Source organism: Protopterus annectens, chromosome 5.part0, assembly GCF_019279795.1.
Source record: "Protopterus annectens isolate FY-2018-M chromosome 5.part0, PAN1.0, whole genome shotgun sequence".
NCBI classification, from domain to species: Eukaryota; Metazoa; Chordata; order Ceratodontiformes; family Protopteridae; genus Protopterus; species Protopterus annectens.
In genome coordinates this window covers 1,747,216,496-1,747,234,486 of record NC_056735.1, presented here as the reverse complement: position 1 = coordinate 1,747,234,486, position 17,991 = coordinate 1,747,216,496, and the positions used below count along the sequence as shown (strand labels likewise).

General features: G+C 45.4%; 1 protein-coding gene across 1 annotated transcript in view; it reads left to right on the top strand.

Moving 5' to 3' along the window:
* Positions 1 to 17,991, top strand: part of MORC3 (MORC family CW-type zinc finger 3) — a 2,525,474-nt gene that overhangs the window by 447,920 nt on the left and 2,059,563 nt on the right. Inside the window, exon 3 of the mRNA XM_044071548.1 lies at positions 5,074 to 5,221. Coding sequence (XP_043927483.1) covers positions 5,074 to 5,221 — 148 coding nt within the window. The remainder of the gene's footprint in view (positions 1 to 5,073; positions 5,222 to 17,991) is intronic.

Here is a 17,991-nt window from a genome sequence, read left to right as displayed (position 1 = left end):
TTCTTGCAGTGTGGTTATGATGCATTGGAAGCTTCATGTAGGTCAGCAATGACAGGTATTGTCATACGCAGGCATGCTTGGCTGAAGGAACAATCTCTGCCAGAACATGTTAAAGCTAAGCTTTTGGATGCTCCACTGGAAAAGCAAAAGTTATTTGGTTCCACTGATCAAGACGTCCTAAAGAAGTTTGAGGAAAAGGCAAAATCTGTACAAACAGTTGAGGATTTTCTTCAAGTCCAACCGCCTAGATTCAGCAGAAACTGGCCTTCCAAGAATTAGTCCTTTCCGGACACAGAAAGATTTCAAAGGGGCAGGAACAGGCGTGCCAGAGGTAGAGGGCAAGCTAGGGCCTCCTACAGAGGCTGTCAATGGCAACCTCCAATCCAGACAGGCAGTTCAGGACCTGCAACTGCTGCACAAGGACAAACTCAATTACTTTGCTTGGACTCCGCCAACCAGGGCTCAATTAGAAGCACCTTTGGGCGGAAAGCTTTCTTTATTCTCAAGAAATTGGCACTACATTACAAGAGACAAATGGACACTCGGATACAGGTTCCATTTCCACACATTGCCAAAAAGAAAAGGCATGCCAGGTCTGCCACCAAATCAAAGGGCAGAGGCTTTGAAACAAATCTCAAATTTACTAGAAATGAAAGCCATAGAAAAAGTTCCTATTTCAGAACAAGGCCAAGGCTTTTACTCCAGGCTATTCCTTGTTCCAAGAAAAGAGCATCAATGGAGACCAATTCTCGACTTGTCCGTACTGAATACTTATCTCATTGTGCCAAAATTCAAAATGCTGACTCTACAGCAACTCCTTCCCATGCTGGGCAAGGGGTCTTGGCTGGTTACTCTAGACCTCAAGGAGGCATACCTGCATGTCCCTATCAGACAAAGTTGCAGAAGATACCTCAGATTTCTTGCAGGGTCAGAGCATTATCAATTCTCAGCATTGCCCTTTGGCTTATCTACTGCGCCCAGAGTATTCACGAAATGCCTGGCATCAGTAATAGCACACTGCAGACTCCAGGGGATTCAAATTTACCCATATCTGGATGACTGCCTTATACAAGCGGACAACCAACAAACTTTGATAAAGGATTTAAATTATGCCATCAATCTTCTACAGGCCTTGGGATGTACAGTCAAACATGCACAAATCAAGACTTGTTCCATCCCAAAGAATAACCTTTCTGGGTGCGGATCTAGATACAACCACCCAAATGGCTTATCTCACAGAAGAAAAACAACGTCAACTACCAGATTACTTCAAGAATCTGACAAGATAAACCCAGTTGACTGCAAGGAAAATCCTGCAGGCCCTGGGTTTCATGGCATCCTGTATTCTTTTGATCCCACAAGCAAGGCTACATATGAGAAAGCTACAGTGGTACCTAAGGAGTTTATGCACTCAGCACAGTCACAGTTTGGAAACTTTAATCCCACTCATTCCATGCCTTCACAAGGAATTTCTGTGGTGGGCTCAGGCCAGCCAGTCCAACAGAGGGTTGCCCTTCACGAAGCCAAAAGCCTCCCAAATAATTACAACAGACGCTTCAGACCTAGGTTGGGGAGCACACATGGAGTGCAGAGGTATCCAAGGACAGTGGTCACGAAAGGAGCTACGCATGCACATAATCAAAAAGAAATGCTAGCAGTGATACATGCAATCGAGGCCTTCAAACTTTTTCTGCATCAAGGCCATCTACTAATAAGGACAGACAACACCACAGTTATATGTGGTACATAAACAAGCAAGGAGGTACCCATTTTTACCCTCTTTGCAGACTGGCAATGAATCTATGGGATCTTTCCTTGAAACTCAATATACAGCTACAGGCTCAGTTTGTGCCAGGAAAGGACAATACACCGGCGGACAGCCTAAGCAGAAATATCATGGATGCACACGAATGGATGCTGCACCCAGACATTTTTCAACTGATAACACAAGCTTGGGGGAGCCCGAACATAGATCTATTTGCATCCCCCCACAATCAACTGAAGAAATTCTGCTCAAGGACATACCAACCACCCACAAGCGTGGAAAGTGGACGCCCTCTCCTTCAGCTGGAGAAACCTGACAGTGTATGCATTTCCTCCTATTCCATTAACGACCAAGGTGTTACTGAAGATCAAGGCAGAGCAGCCAGAAGTGATTCTGATAGCTCTGGACTGGCCAAGGTAGCACTGGTACCCACTGCTAAGGAGCATGTCACGTACGAAACCATGACCCCTACCTCTATGGCCACTTCTACTGACACAGCACAGATACAAAACTCTTCATGCCAACCTGAAAACATTGCAACTAACAGCGTGGAGAATACCTGGACTCCTCCTCAGGATAAGCTATCCCAGAGAGTGAAGAATATTATTATGGAAGCTCGCCGCCCTTCCACAAGGAAGGCATACTCAGCAAAATGGAAACGATTTCTCATCTGGAACACCACAAAGGGCCTAGATGCGACAATGATGAACATGGCACATATACTGGAATATTTGGCAGAAATGTTCCACAATGGGCTGTCTTACTCTGAGGAATTAAAAACATCAAACGTCCTAGGAAACCACCTCTACCTGCTTGGGACCTTAACTACGTGTTGGAAAAACTAACTCTGCCTCCATTTAAACCAGCAGCATCTGCAGATCTACAATACCTTTCATGGAAGACTGCTTTCCTTCTGGCAATAACCTCAGCAAGAAGGGTTTTGGAATTGCAGGCCCTGATGGCAGTTCAGCCATTTATTATTTTTCACAAGGACAGATTTTCATTAAGAACTAATCCTACTTTTATGCCAAAGGTGGTATCCAGGGTTTCATTGAATCAAGCCATCCACTTGCCTACCTTCTTCCCAAATCCACAAAACAAAGGGGAGAAACTGCTGCACACCCTGGACATTCACAGACAGTTGCGCTACTACCTGGACAGAACTAAAGGTTTCAGGAAAACTGACCAGCTGCTAGTAGCATATGCGGCTGGTACTCAAGGAAAAGCAATTTCCAAACAGACAATTTCAAAATGGATAGGAAATTGCATCCACATTTGTTACTCATTTCATGGAAAGGCTGTACCAGCTAACATTAGATCTCATTCTACGAGAGCCACAGCCACCTCCACAGCTTTCTTAAGAGGGGTGGCTACAAAAGACATTTTAGAAGCTGCCACATGGAGCTCCGTGCATACATTTGCCAAGCATTACAATTTACCTTTATATTCCAGATCCAGAGCAGGCTTTGCTATGGCTGTCCTGCAGGGTATCTTAGCTACACCATCCTTTTCCTAGTACCTCCACCCCCAGATTGGCTATGGTATTCTACCCATATGTGATGACTGCAGATGCATCCTTGAAGGACATAGTACAGTTTTGTACCTACCATAAATGTAGATGTCCGATAGGTATGCATCTGCAGTCAGGTTTACCCTCCCTCCTTCCCCTCTGTGGTATTCCTAGGGTTCTTACTTCCCTATTAGCTAGCTGGGGGGATCTATTATGGTGTATTTATATATATATATATATATATATATATATATATATATATATATATGTATATATATATATATATATATATATATATATATATATTTTTTTTTTTTTTTTTTTGGCAAATGTTTGGATTTTTTATTGCATTTTTTCCAAATTTAGCCTTCCTAGAGGGCACCTGGCATCTGGGGCAAGAAAAACTGAGGAAGATGGCGTCAGCTGACGCTTTTATACCCCAGGCGCTGGCGCCGGGAAGGCGACATCAGCCGACGCCAGACCCAGACTTTGGAATCCGGCCGACCGAAGGGCTGCCTGGGCAGGACAACCCGTATATGATGACTGCAGATGCATATCTATCGGGCATCTACATTTATGGTAGGTACAAAACTGTACTTTTCCCTCCCTCCATTCCCCTTTTTTCTTTTTGCTTACAAGGGACATATTGGTATTTTCCACTGGTGGGGTTCTTCCACCAGAACCTGGCTCCTGACAGGGTAGAGCAAGAAAAACTGATGTAATGACGTCAGCTTGACCTGACGTCCGTCCTTAAGTGACAGCAACAGACGCAGAAATACCAAGTCTCTGGTATTCGGGCCGGCTGAGAGCTACCCTGGCAGGGATGACCCAAATGTGATTACTGCAACCGTGAATAAACTCTAATATCTACATTTATGTTAAGTGTACACAACTGTACTATGTGATCAGAATGGATGCTGCAAGAAGACTCTGTGCAAGTTTAGCAAATGTCTTGTGGTTGTAGGAACATCAGTCTTCAGACCCTGAATAATGCTGCTTGACCTACTGTTTCACCTATCTCCCAGCTTCTGTATGGGATGTCATTGAATCTTTCAGAAGGCTTCCACATAACAGCTGTCTATAGTGCATAAAATGCTAGTTTTTAGTGTGATGTATGGGACTTGCTTTTGCTGCTGTGCTTTGCATATCTAGACTGTCCTTGCTATTTTTAGTGCACTCTTGCTGCTCTCCACCAGGAGATGGTTCTTTAGTGAAACCCCATTCTTTTTCCCCTGGGGCAGATAAACCAGCATCCAATTATGTCCTTTTTCCACCAGCTGTTCTAGCGGCTTAACCTGCTACTTGTATGTGAACCTTTAGTGTCACAGTTAAGGCTTTATCCTTACTTGATACAGGGCTACTGAGGAGTTGTGTGAAAGTTATCAGGTGCTTGCAAGAATTCTGTAGTGGATGTAAGGTAGGTATAACACTGTTGACTATAGGTTGAGAAGTTCGAAGAGCTGTTCATGTAAGCTTAGGACAAAATTTCCCAAGTGTAATTCTTCATTGTAGGACTGTGTAGAAACTCAGCAGATGGAGTGCATGTTCTTGTCTGACTGCAGTAGCTATGGCATCTTAGTTTAATAATTGATGTAAATGTAGTGTGATTTGGCATGGAATTGTTTTGTAGCAGCAGTTTTGCTTTCCAAAACTTGCCTTTTTTTTTTTTTTTAATACAACTTTTCTGCTGTTCTTCTCTTTGGCTGAACTACTGTTTCTAGTTAATTTTATTTGATTACTGACCTTCATTTTGCCGACTGATCTCTGTTGTTAGCAGTATCTTTAACTCAAGCTTTACGAAAAATTATTTGCACACCAGAGTCGCAAGCAAGCCTGAAGGCACTATTGAAGTATTCTCTTTTCAGCACAGAAAAAGATCTACTAGCAGAGCTTGATGCAATTTTGGGAAAGAAAGGCACCAGAATTATTATTTGGAATATAAGAAAGTAAGTTGAATTCAAAATTAGATTTTGTTTTCGGATGATTAAAATACTTGTATAAAAAGTATGATGTGCAGGGTTTCTGTTCCTTTGAGCTAATAAAATGGCATTGTTTAATGTTAAACCTTTCACGTCAGAATTTTCAACGTGAGTTATGATTTGTTCAAATAGCAGCAGATTAAATGTTTGAAAAGTTAATGTTTGAGCATTTCTTTTCTGTTTTTAAGAAACATAGTGGTAAGGCAGTGCATTTTTTTTCTTCTTTTTCATCAGGCAAATTATTTTTTTGTTCTTTCAGTGGTGTAGAACTCTGTACATTCTCAGTTTAGTCCCAGTGATCACTTGCTAAGAAGCTAGCAAGTTTGCAAGTTTAATGAAGCTTAGTCAAATCCTTGTGCTTTATAGATTGCTTGTAGCAGGTCAGACTACTTGTTAGGGAACAACTGACATGGAAGAGAAAGCAAACTGTTGTGTATGTATATTTTAAAAATACTTTCCCTTTATTTAATCAAGATTAATTTTTTCTCATGCAAAATTCATGCAGTTTTTGAACTGTTTGAACTCTTTTTTAATATAAAGCTGATGTGACATCCATGTAATTTCTGCATTGCTTGTAAAGGTTTTGTTAATTTTAATGTGGTGCTTTTCTTCCCTGGTCTCCAGTAACATTGGATTATTGCCCATTTGGACCTTTCTGGTCATTAAATAGATGAAACTAAATTATTAAAAGTGAGGTAGTAATCAAACAGCATAAGTGATTTCCCGCGTGTGCCTTGCACTTAACAGTTTTTTTTCCTTGTTTCTTTTCCAGGAGGCCAAACAATGTTTGAAGGTTTGACCAACAAAGAAATGGGAAGAGTGGGTGGGTGTGGATGTGAGAGTGAGGGGGGTGTGTGTGTAAGGAAGGGAAGGCAGATGTGTGTGTGACAGAGATGGAGGGTGTGTGTGAGAGGGAGAGAGGGTATGTGTGTGCGCGCGTGGGAGACTGAGAGTCTGTGTGCGCACGTGGGAGACGGAGCCTGTGTGCGCGCGTGGGAGACTGAGTCTGTGTGCGCACGCGAGGGTGCGTGTGGTAGGGAGGGGTTTGGGGGTGTGTGTATATATGTAAGGGTGTTTGGTTGTGAGAGGGTGTAAGAGAGTGGGTACATGTGCAGGAGGGTTGGTTGTATGGGGATGGAGGATGTTCATCGTGTTTCACTGTTGCAGTCATTACTCTTGGATTATCCTGCTATCAGGCTACCCTCAGTCTGCCAGAATTCCAAAGTCTAGGTCCGGCGTCGGTTGCTGTCGCCTCTTCCCTGACGTCAGTGCGCCAGAGGTATAAAAGATGCAGCTGACGCCATTTTCTTCAGTCTTTCTTGCCGCGCGGTGCCCGAAGCAAAAGCAGTTGGCAAGTGCCAGTCAGCCGACTCCTGAGATTTTCAAATCCGAATTTCAGAACCAAAGTCTTAATTAAAGCTAAGTACCCCGTTGGGGAAACTTTTTTTTCTTGCTCCAGACCGATGTCAGAGAAAGTTAACAATTGTATTTCTTGTGGGAAGCAAATACCTCATAAGGATTTTCACTCTTACTGTATTCCCTGCCTAGGCCCTGAACACACCGTTTCTAGCTGTTGGTTTTGTGCTAGATTTAACCAACGCACTATTAAGCATCTGTTCGATTTTACATTTCATTACTTTGGATGAAGATTTAATTGTATAATGCCGTCGGAACAGCCGACAACCGGAGTTTACAAAAAACGCAAGGACAAGGAAAAGGTTAGGCAACCAAGGTCCAAAACTGACTAGGCCTCTGCTAGGCCAGTCGACGGTTTGCCGGTCCTCAGTGAGGTGCTTTCGCAGCCCCTGGCGCCCACTACCTCAGAGCCACAGGCCGTTTCCGACTCCCACATGGAGTCGACTGGGCCTCTGGATACTCAAGGTATTGGACACTCTGAAGTCATTCCCTCAGATGGGTCCTGAGCCGCTGAGCAGGCATCGGCTTCTCTGAGGATGTTTTCAGACCTACCCAACTATATATTAAGCCATCTTCAGCTTCAAAGACTAAAGCAGCTCTAAAGACAAAGAAACAAGTACAGCATTCTCCTACTCAGATTTCCATGCCTAAAAAACACATGCTCAAAATGGCCGAAGACATAATTACTTTGATCAGGGACTCCCATCCCCCTCCTGATAAGAGGCCTAGGCAAGAGGCAGAGTATGATTCTTTTGATCAGATTTCTATTTTCTCTGATTCCTCTTCTGAAAAGGATTATTTTATACTTCCCTATGAGGATTCTGATGCTGAAGAATCCATTCCTTCAGCCTCTCCTCCTGAGGATTATTCTTCTGGGGAAACCCTGCATATCATGAGGGAGCATTTCCACTGGGAGAGCCAAGATTTTTCTGAATCTAAGAAAAGGCTCAGAGATTTTCTGCTACTTCCTCAGCACAGACCCCTTTGCTATTCCACATGTTCTAGACATTGTAGATGATGTATTTTCAGAGTCCTGCCTGTCCCCTGCTTCTCTACCCTCTGCACCTGCTAAGCCAGACAGATACTACAGGGTCCCGGATTTTCATAAATTCTTACATAAAAACCCAGCTGCTGACCCAGAAACTATATCTCAGGGTCCCAAAGGGGTTAAAGCTTCCACTGCAAAAAAACCCTGTCCCCTCTGATAGGGCTTCTAGGGCTCTAGACAGATGGGGGAAAAAGTTTGCACTTCTGCTACCTTGGCTGTAAGGGCTTTAAATTGTCAGTTTCATATGCCTAAATATCAGCAATATTTAATGTCACTGCTTAAACAGAAATTGTTGACAAATACTGAATGTTCAGAGAGCAAGGAATTGCAGGATTTATTGCATGCAGCTGAACAAGTGGGAAAGCATACTTTGCAATGTGGTTATGATTCACTGGAGGCCTCTTGCAGGACCGCTGTTACAGGTTCTGTTTAGAAGGCATGCTTGGTTAAAGGAACAGAATCTGCCTGATCATGTTAAAGCAAAATTATTAGATGCACCATTACAGCATGATACTCTGTTTGGTACTAAAGTAGAAGAGGTGTTGAAAAAAATGGAGGATAAAGCAAAATCCATGCAGACAGTCAAGGATTTTCTTACAGGTACAGCCACCCAGGTTAACAGGAACTGGCCTTCTAAAAATTGGTCCTTTCCAGTGTCAAACAGACCACAAAGAGGTAGATACAGGCGTCCCAGAGGCAGATCTCAGCCCCAAGGCTCATACAGGCCTAAACAATGGGGTGCTCCTACCTCCAAAAGTGGAGAAGACAAATCACAACCTTACAGGAAACAGTCCCAATGACTTTCCTCTGCCAGATCCAAGCACTTTTCTTTTGGCAGCCCCCTTAGGGGGAAAACTAGCACTTTTTTCATCAAATTGGCAAAGGGTTACCCAAGACAAATGGGTCCTGAACATATAGTGTCTCAAGGCTACAGGTTCCATTTTCACACCCTACCAAGGTCAAAAGGTATGCCAGACCTGCCACACAATCAATGGGCAGAGGCACAAAAACAAATTACAGCCCTCATGGACATAAGGGCCATTCAGCAAGTACCACAACAAGAGCAGGGGCAAGGATTTTACTCCAGACTTTTCCTAGTGCCCAGAAAGGACAAAACCTTGAGACCAATACTGGACCTGTCTGTACTAAATACGTTTCTGGAAGTTCCAAAATTCAAGATGTTGACTCTACAGCAGCTACTGCCCATGCTGGGCAAGAAGGCTGGACTCGTAACTTTGGACCTAAAAGAGGCATACCTTCATGTCCCAATCAGACAATCTTGCAGAAGATACCTCAGATTCATAGCCCAAAGCAAAAGCAGTTCGCAAGTGCCGGTCGGCGGACTCCTGAGATTTTCATTCCAAATCCAGAACTGAAGTCTTCTACAAAGCTAAGTACCCCGTTGGGGAAACTTTTTCTTGCTCCAGACCGATGTCAGTAAAAGCTAATAACTGTATTTTTTGTGGGAAGCATTCCATTCTTATTGTATCCCATGCGTAGGCCCAGACCACACCATGGGAAAGCAGTGCCTGTTAATATTAGGTCATATTCTACCAGGGCTACAGCAACCTCAGCAGCCTTTCTCAGGGGGGTTCCAACCAAGGACATACTTGGAGTTCAGTGCACACCTTTACCAAGCTCTACCACCTTCCATTATACTCAAAAACCAGAGCTGGTTTTGCCACTGCAGTTCTGCAGGGCATCCTAGCTTCGCCTAACCCAGTTTAGTACCAGCCACCCATCCATAGCTTTGGGATTCGACCCAAGTGTGATGACTGCAGCAGTATAACACGATGAACATAGTACAGTTTTGTACCTACCATAAATGTAGATGTTCGAGTGTATATACAGCTGCAGTCCAGGTTACCCTCCCACCATCCCCTCTACATTCCAGGGTGTTACTTATAACTCCATGTACATCAGTCAGTTGGATGGATGTCTATTTGGTGTATTTATTAACAGCTAGTACTATTGTTTATCTACTAAGGTATTTTTGCATAGTTATTTGGATTGCCTTCCTACTTGGGGACACCTGGCATCTGGGGCAAGAAAAACTGAAGAAAATTGCGTCGGCTGCCTCTTTTATACCCCTGTCGCACTGACGTCAGGGAAGACGCGACGACAACCGACGCTGGACCAAGATGGCAGGATAACCCAAGTGTGATGACTGCAGCAGTATATACACTCAACATCTACATTTATGAGAGGTACAAAACTGTACTTTGCTGACCCTGAAACTATTTCTTAGGGCCCCAAAGGGGTTAAGGCCTCATCAGCAAAGAATCCAGTCCCCTCTGACAGAGATTCCAGACTATTAGACAGATGGGGGAAGAAAGTATATACATCTGCAACTTTAGCAATTGTGTCTTTCGGATTTTCCCGGTTAGGGGTCACCACAGTGGAACTCCGGTCCGCTAATGATTGGCAAGTTGATTTTTACGTACCGGTTTGCCAGGCCTGACACAACCTTCAACGAAGGTACGCCCATTCACGCATGTCTCCACGCAGAAGACGCTCTAGCTGAGAATTGAACCGGACAGCGTCTTACTGTGAGGCGACAATGCTACCGCAGCACCACCACCGCGAGCAGTGAGGGCCTTAAATTGCCAGTTTCACACGCAAAAATATCAGCAATATTTGATGTCTCAGTTGAAACAAAAAATGCTTCCAGACTCGGATCTTCCTAATTTTAAGGAAATGCAGGATTTATTGCATACAGCTGAACAAGTGGGAAAACATACTTTGCAATGTGGTTTTGATTCTTTAGAGGCCTCCTGTAGAGTAACAGTTACAGGTTCTGTCATTAGAAGACATGCTTGGTTAAAAGAACGTACGTTACCAGATCATGTTAAAGCAAAATTATTGGATGCACCTTTGCAGCAGGATGTGTTATTTGGAGTTAAGGCAGAAGAGGTATTAAAGAAAATGGAGGATAAGGCAAAATCTATGCAAACGGCGAAGGATTTCTTACAAGTTCAGCCTCCTCGATTTAGCAGATATTGGCCAACAATTAATTGGTCCTTTCCAGTTACAGACAGACCTCAAATGGGCAGATACAGAAGTCCAAGAGGTAGAGGTCAGCCACAAGGTCCTTACAGGCCTCGACAATGGGGTGCATCAGCCCAGAAAGAAGGGGAAGACAGGCCCCAACCATATATAAAAAACAGCCCCAATGACTTCCCACTACAGCTGCCAAGCTGTTCTCTCTTGGCAGCCCCCTTGGGAGGAAAAGTGGCACTTTCCTATCACAATTGGCGTGTGATCACCAAAGACAAATGGGTTCTCAACATTGTATCTCAGGGTTACAGGTTCCACTTTCATACTCTGCCAAGGTTAAAAGGAATCCCAAATCTGCCACCAAATCAATGGGCAGAGGCTCAAAAACAAATTATAGTACTCATGGACATGAGAGCTATTCAAAAGGTACCACCACAGGAGCAAGGACAAGTATTTTACTCAAGACTCTTTCTGGTTCTCAGAAAGGACAAAGCCTGGAGGCCCATCTGGATCTTTCTTCTCTAACACTTACCTGGATGTTCCAAAATTCAAAATGTTGACACTACAGCAGCTTCTTCCCATGCTGAGCAAGAAAGCTTGGCTCGTAACCTTGGACCTCAAGGAGGCATACCTGCATGTCCCTATCAGACAAAACTGCACAAGATACCTCAGATTCATAGCTGGTTCAATGCACTACCAATTCTCTGCACTGCCCTTTGGCTTATCTACTGCACCCAGGGTCTTCACAAAGTGCCTGGCACCAGTAATTGCATTTTGCAGACAGAAAGTAATTCAAATTTATCTGTACCTGGATGACTGCCTGATTCAGAAAGCAAGGACATTCTTCTAAAGCATCTGGCGTTTGTAATAAAGTTATTAAGTGCCCTCACTTATTTCTGGGTGCCAGCTTGAATACAATGGCCCAGATGGCTTGGCTTATCTCACGGCATACAAGCAAGGACAACTGACTCAATATATTCAGGGCAAGTGGCCCGCAGAACAAAGGCATCTTCACATCAGTCAAAAAGAGATGCTAGCTGTACGAAATGCCCTTATAGCTTTCAAGGACCTTCTGCATCCAGGACAACTACTACTAAAGACAGACAGCACCACAGTTATGTGGTACATAACAAGCAAGGGGGCACTCACTCTTATCCCCTCTGCAGACAAGCCATGACCTTGTGGAACACAACTCTAACCTATCAAGTTCATCTGCAAGCACAATTCCTGCCAGGAGAGAAAAACACACTGGCAGACGACTTAAGCAGAAACATCATGGATCCCCACGAATGGGAATTGAATCAACAAATATTCAGAATGATAACAAAAATAGTGGAGCCCGGACATAGATCTGTTTGCATCCCCAATGAACTGCCAGCTACAGAAATTCTGCACAAGGACTTACCACCCACAAGCATGGAAAGTGGATGCCCTCTCATTCAGCTGTAACACCTACAAGTATATGCTTTCCCACCACTTCCTCTGCTTCCAAAGGTACTCGTAAAAGCCAGGCAATAAGAGCCAAAGATGATCCTGATTGCCCCAGACTGGCCATGCCAGCACTGGTACCCAATCTTAAAGAACTCAACACAAGGACCAGCCTGGATTTTGCCTCAAATCCCACATCTGACTCAGCACAATCAGATACTTCACATCCAGCTAAAGACTTTAAACCTGGCTGCATGGAAGATTCCTTAGTCAAGCAACCAATGCCTCTCTCCAAAGCTGTTATGGATGTCATTCTGGAGGCCAGAAGGCCTAGTACCAGGAAAGCCTATTCGGATAAATGGAAGAGATTCTGTGCCTGGAACCAGGCTCACAGCCTTGGCCCTCTTGTCCCAAATATTTCTCAGATACTACGATATTTAACTGAGATGCTGGACAAAGGCCTCTCCTTTTCATCCATCACGGTACACACCTCTGCCATCTCTGCTCATTACAACATGGATCCACCAATTTTCTCAAATCCCTTGCTAAAACGGTACCTCAGAGGGGCTAAAAACATAAGGCTGCCCTGTACAGCACCTACTCCAACTTGGGACCTCAACTTTGTGTTGGAAAAATTAACTTTGCCTCCTTTTGAGCCAGCTAACACAGCAGATTTAAAATACATCTCTTGGAAAACTGCTCTGCTCCTGGCAATAACATCAGCACGAAGAGTTTCAGAATTACAGGCACTAATGGCAGTGGAACCTTTCATCATTTTCCACCAAGACAGGGTGTCTTAAAGAACAAACTCTACTTTTATGCCAAAGGTGGTATCAAATGTGGCTCTAAACCAAACTATTCACTTGCCAACTTTTTATCCAAATCCACAGAAGAATGGGAAGAGACTTCTGCATTCTTTGGACATACACAGGCAGTTGCGCTTTTATTTGGACAAAACCAAAGCTTTCAGAAAAAACTGAGCAATTATTGGCAGCATATGCTGCAGGAGCACAGGGAAAAGCCATTTCAAAACAGACTATTTCAAAATGGATAGGACACTGTATACATTTCTGCTGTATACACCATGGGAAACCTGTACCTAACAGCATTAGATCTCACTCCACCAGGGCAACAGCCACTTCAACTGCCGAACTCAGAGGAGTACCTACCAAGGACATTTTGGAAGCAGCAATTTGGGAGTTCTGTACATACCTTCACCAGGCATTACCATCTGCCTCTATACTCTAAATCCAGAGCTAGATTTGCCACTGCAGTGCTGCAGGGCCTTATAGCCACCCCATATGCCTTATAGAACCAGCCACCCTACCTCAGCTTTGGGATTCTACCCAAGTGTAATGACTGCAGCAGTGTAACACTATGAACATAATACAGTTTTTTACCTACCATAAATGTAGATGTTCGAGTGTATACACTGCTGCAGTCCAGGTTACCCTCCCTCCTTCCCCTCTTACTTGCTGGTACATACCTATGTCTTCTACCCTTTACTACCTATGGGGAGTATTTGCTGGTAACTGAAAGTTGTTTGCTTTTCTTATGTATGTTTTATTAGCAATTTGAATTGCCTACCTTTTTGGGGGCACCTGACATCTGGGGCAAGAAAAACTGAAGAAAATGGCATCTGCTGCATCTTGTATACCCCTGTCGCACTGATGTCACGGAAGAAGTGACAGCAACCGACGCCAGACCAAGACTTTGGAACTCAGGCTGACTGGGAAACCGCTTGACGGCAGGATAACCCAAGTGTAATGACTGCAGCAGTGTATACACTCTAACGTCTACATTTATGGTAGGTACAAAACTGTACTTTGTGTACCTACCATAAATGTAGATGTTAGAGTGTATTCACTGTTGCAGTCCAGGTTACCCACCCACCATCCCCCTTTTCTTTGCTGGGACTTAACTGCACTTATCTATCCTATACAACCTATGTAGTGTATTTGCTTGTAGATGAAGGAAATGTTACGTAGTCCAATCTCGCCTACATTCTTACTCACGGGTTTGGAGCCGAATATCTGCTCTGACTCTGCCAACTTTTATTTACTAGCTCGAAGTCTCTCATTGGCTGGGCTAAGCAGGTATACCATGCTGTACTGCTCCATATCCCCAGATCTTGTTTGCCGCTCGTGGAGCTAGGATATGGTCTCGCTTGGCTGTGGCTAACTACCTTATTTTTTTCAGTTTCTCTCGAAAAATTCTAGTTGTTTAAACACAAAAGCTGTTTTAATAGCTATTTCTTCTTGTTGCGTGTGTGCAGTGTATTATTTTTTGTGTAGTTTGTATCCCTCACTGTTCCGGTGGGCTAGGCCCGTTTGAATTAGAGGTCCTAGTCCTCCTTCCTGTGTGGAGTTTCATTTCATTGGTTTTGGTTAAGCCTGTTCTTAGTGTTTCCCTTGTGATTAAGTGTTTAGTGTAATTGTAAGAACCGTTTTACTTAGAGGTTTTTGGTTCCGTTTGTGTACACTGTGATTGGTCGCTTTACCTGCCCTTGCTGTTTCTTCAGACTAAGTTGCGTTCTGTGGTATTTTGTTCAATGTCTAAGGATCAGAAGGAACATAAACCTTCTGGTTTTAAAAAATGTTCCAAGTGTAGTTACAAGATGTCCATTACAGATGGACACTCCGTATGTGTTTATTGCCTAGGAGCAATTCATTTGCAAGAGTCTTGTAGCTTCTGTCACGCCTTCAGTCCGAGGGTGCTCTATTAGAAAAAAAATAAACTTATATTGAAGGGTCTTCTAAAACCTTCGTTCGAGGAGTCTTTAGACTCTACTTCTAGTTCTCTGTCCAAGTCTAAAGCTTCTAAGGCGAAGAAAAGATCTCCGGCTCCGTCTGTATCTTCGGAGCCTCTGGACAAAATCTCTAAACTGGACTCTACCTCCTCATCACCACTGTCTTCGCAGGAGGTATCTGTAGTAATGGAATCAGCGTCGGGTCCTGTTTTATTGGAACCCATTCAGAGCCTGTCGCCCAGTGTTAAGTATGGCTCTCCCGAGAGGAGATCCCAATCTCCCTCCCTGTCCTCCAAATCCTCCAGGCTTTCTGATTTGGATGTCGATAGGGTGGTACAGAGGCTCCTGCATTCGCCGGTGTTAGCAAAATTCTCTGCTCCGACTCAATCTGTTCCGGAGCCTGTCCCAATGCTTGTGTCGATGGTTCCCCCTCCAAGCGCTTCCTTGTCTTCGGAGCCGGAGTGCTCCGCTCCGAGTGATGTTCTTGCACCGGCAAGGGTTTATCTGGGCCGGCATCTGCTCTGACCCAGTCAGCTCCATCCACAGGGTTCGGCAGTCGGGTTTCCTCAGTCGGGCCCGAGGGGGATACTTCTGGACCCCTTCTGTTCCGAGCCTCCCTCTTGGCGCATCGGCTCGAGGGACCCTGACCCCGGTCATGGCTTCGGAGGCTGGTCGGTCCTCTGATTCGAGGGGACCCGCCTTTGAGGCCATACGGAGCGCACTGGCCAGATCGTCAGTGACATCACCCGGATCGGTTATTCCGTCCCCTTCCACCCTGGCTACTGCCTCTGACATCCCCCTATCCATCGATGGCAGAGCCCAAAGGTCTGGGGATACCCTCATGAGCGGTCCTCAACTTTGAAGGCCCCTCAGAGTCTGTCTGAGGAGTCCCCTAGAAAGAAGTCGTGCAAGAGGAAGCACATAGACTCCCAGGATGAGTCTCTCACTTCTGATACCGACCTCGAGGAGTCTGTGGGGTCCCCAAAGTCATCCTCTGATGACGTCTCTTTCTCAGAAATCCTGGAGATATTGAGACAGAGAGGCAGCTTGCCGTCCAAAACTCCCTCTGAGGAGGAGTCTGTATTCCTCAAGGGTGTTGAACTTTGGCGCTCAACCCTCCGCCTCCTGGGTCCACCCTTCGAGCTCTTGGATTTAATTTGTTGAAGGGTGTGGGAGAATCCTGATTCGGTGGAACCTGTACCCCGAAGGCCCAATAAGTTTTTCTGCCCCACCAGGGATAAGGGTTTGTCAAAAGGGGTTTCTGTAGATGCCATGGTGGTGGCGGCGGCCACACAGCAGGAAGTAGCAGAGTCTTCCTCCGTGCATCCTCTTAACAAGGAGTCTAGGAGCATGGACCGGTACGGGAAGCGTACCCTCTCGTCAGCTACCTTCACCCTACGGTCGCTGAACTATCTGTGTCATTTTACTCTGCTCCAGAGAGATCTCCTCAAGGAGTTAGGAGATACTTGAGCGGGTAACGTACCTGAGGCGATAGCGCACACTGTTAAGCCCATGTGTCTACCCTCAATTCTGTTGTCAACTCGTTCATGAGGCTCATATATGCAGCCGAGGGGGCAAGTAGGGCAGCCAGTTCAGGAGTAGCCCTTAGGAGGCAAGCCTGGATGCACCTGTGTCATTTTGCGGAGGACTCCAAGTCTTCTTTCACTGACGCCCCCTTTGATGGGTCCTCTCTCTTTGGGACCAAAGTGAAAGACACCCTCACCAGGTGCGAGCAAGAGGGAAGGACCCTGTCTGCCGTAGGGTTCCGTTTTTCCCTTCCCTCGAGACCTTATCCCAAGGCTCAGAGGGGAGGAAGATGTGGTTCAAGAAATGACAGAAGTTTTTCCCGGCCGCACAAGGTGAGTGCTCCTCCAAAGGCAGAGGAGGGGGAGGCTATTCTGGAAGATGCCGCCCTAGAGGCAGAGGAGGCCCCCGCAACTCGGTAGACCGTGATTCCTTTCACAATTCTTCCTACCATCGTTCCTGATGTGTTGCCCGATTGTGCTATTCCGGAGCCAGTCGGGGGCCGCATATCGTTGTACCCGGAAGCCTGGGAAAGCATCACCCAGGATCGATGGGTATTACGAATAGTTTCCGGAGGTTACGTCATCCCCTTTTCGTCCAACCCCCCTCCAGTCAGAAGAATCCCAGACGTTCCACCCAGTCAAAGGGATCACGCAGCACTAGAGGTTTCAAAGCTGCTTATGAAGGGAGTCATCCAACCTGTCCCCTCAGACCAAATTGGATTAGGGACTTACTCAAGACTCTTTTTGGTGCCGAAAAGAACAGGGGACCCGAGACCCATTCTAGATCTCAGCAGATTAAACCACTATGTTCTGAAGTCCAAGTTCCGAATGGTCACCCTTCAGTCAATCTTTCCGTTGCTGGAAAAAGAAGTATGGATGTGCTCCATCCACCTCAAGGATGCTTACCATCATATCAAAATGGACAGGGCATCCAGGAGTCACCTACGCTTCCGGCTGGGCGCCAGTCATTTTCAGTTTCATGCCCTGCCCTTTGGTCTCACTACAGCCCCCAGGGTGTTCAAGTGTTTGGCGGTGGTGACAGCTCACTTGAGACGTCAGGGATTCCAAGTGTTTCCGTACCTGGATGACTGACTCCTCACCGCCCCTACCAGGCATCTACTCATCCAAGCCAGGGCTGCTACCATTATCCTCTGTCAACAACTAGGAATAACATTGAACTGGGAAAAATCTGCATTGCTGCCCTCACAGCATCTCACGTTTATAGGCGCAGAGCTAGACATCATTCAAATGCGGGCCTTTTTGCCGCACGAAAGGATCTGAGTATTACAAAATCAGGTTCACGCTTTATTACCCCTCAGGAAAGTACAGGCGAGATGGGTTCCCCAGCTTCTGGGTACCATTATGCTAGTGCCACTAGCGAGATTACACACGAGGCTTCTTCAGTGGCTCCTCTTTGCCCAGTGGTCTCTCCAAAAACTTCCCCTTTCCCACCAGATCCTACTCACGGACCGATGCAAACAGGATCTCAGTTGGTGGCTGTGCTCCACCAATCTGAACGAGGTGAAAGTTTGTCCCCCTGTCGCCACAGTGACCACGGACGCCTCCCAGATGG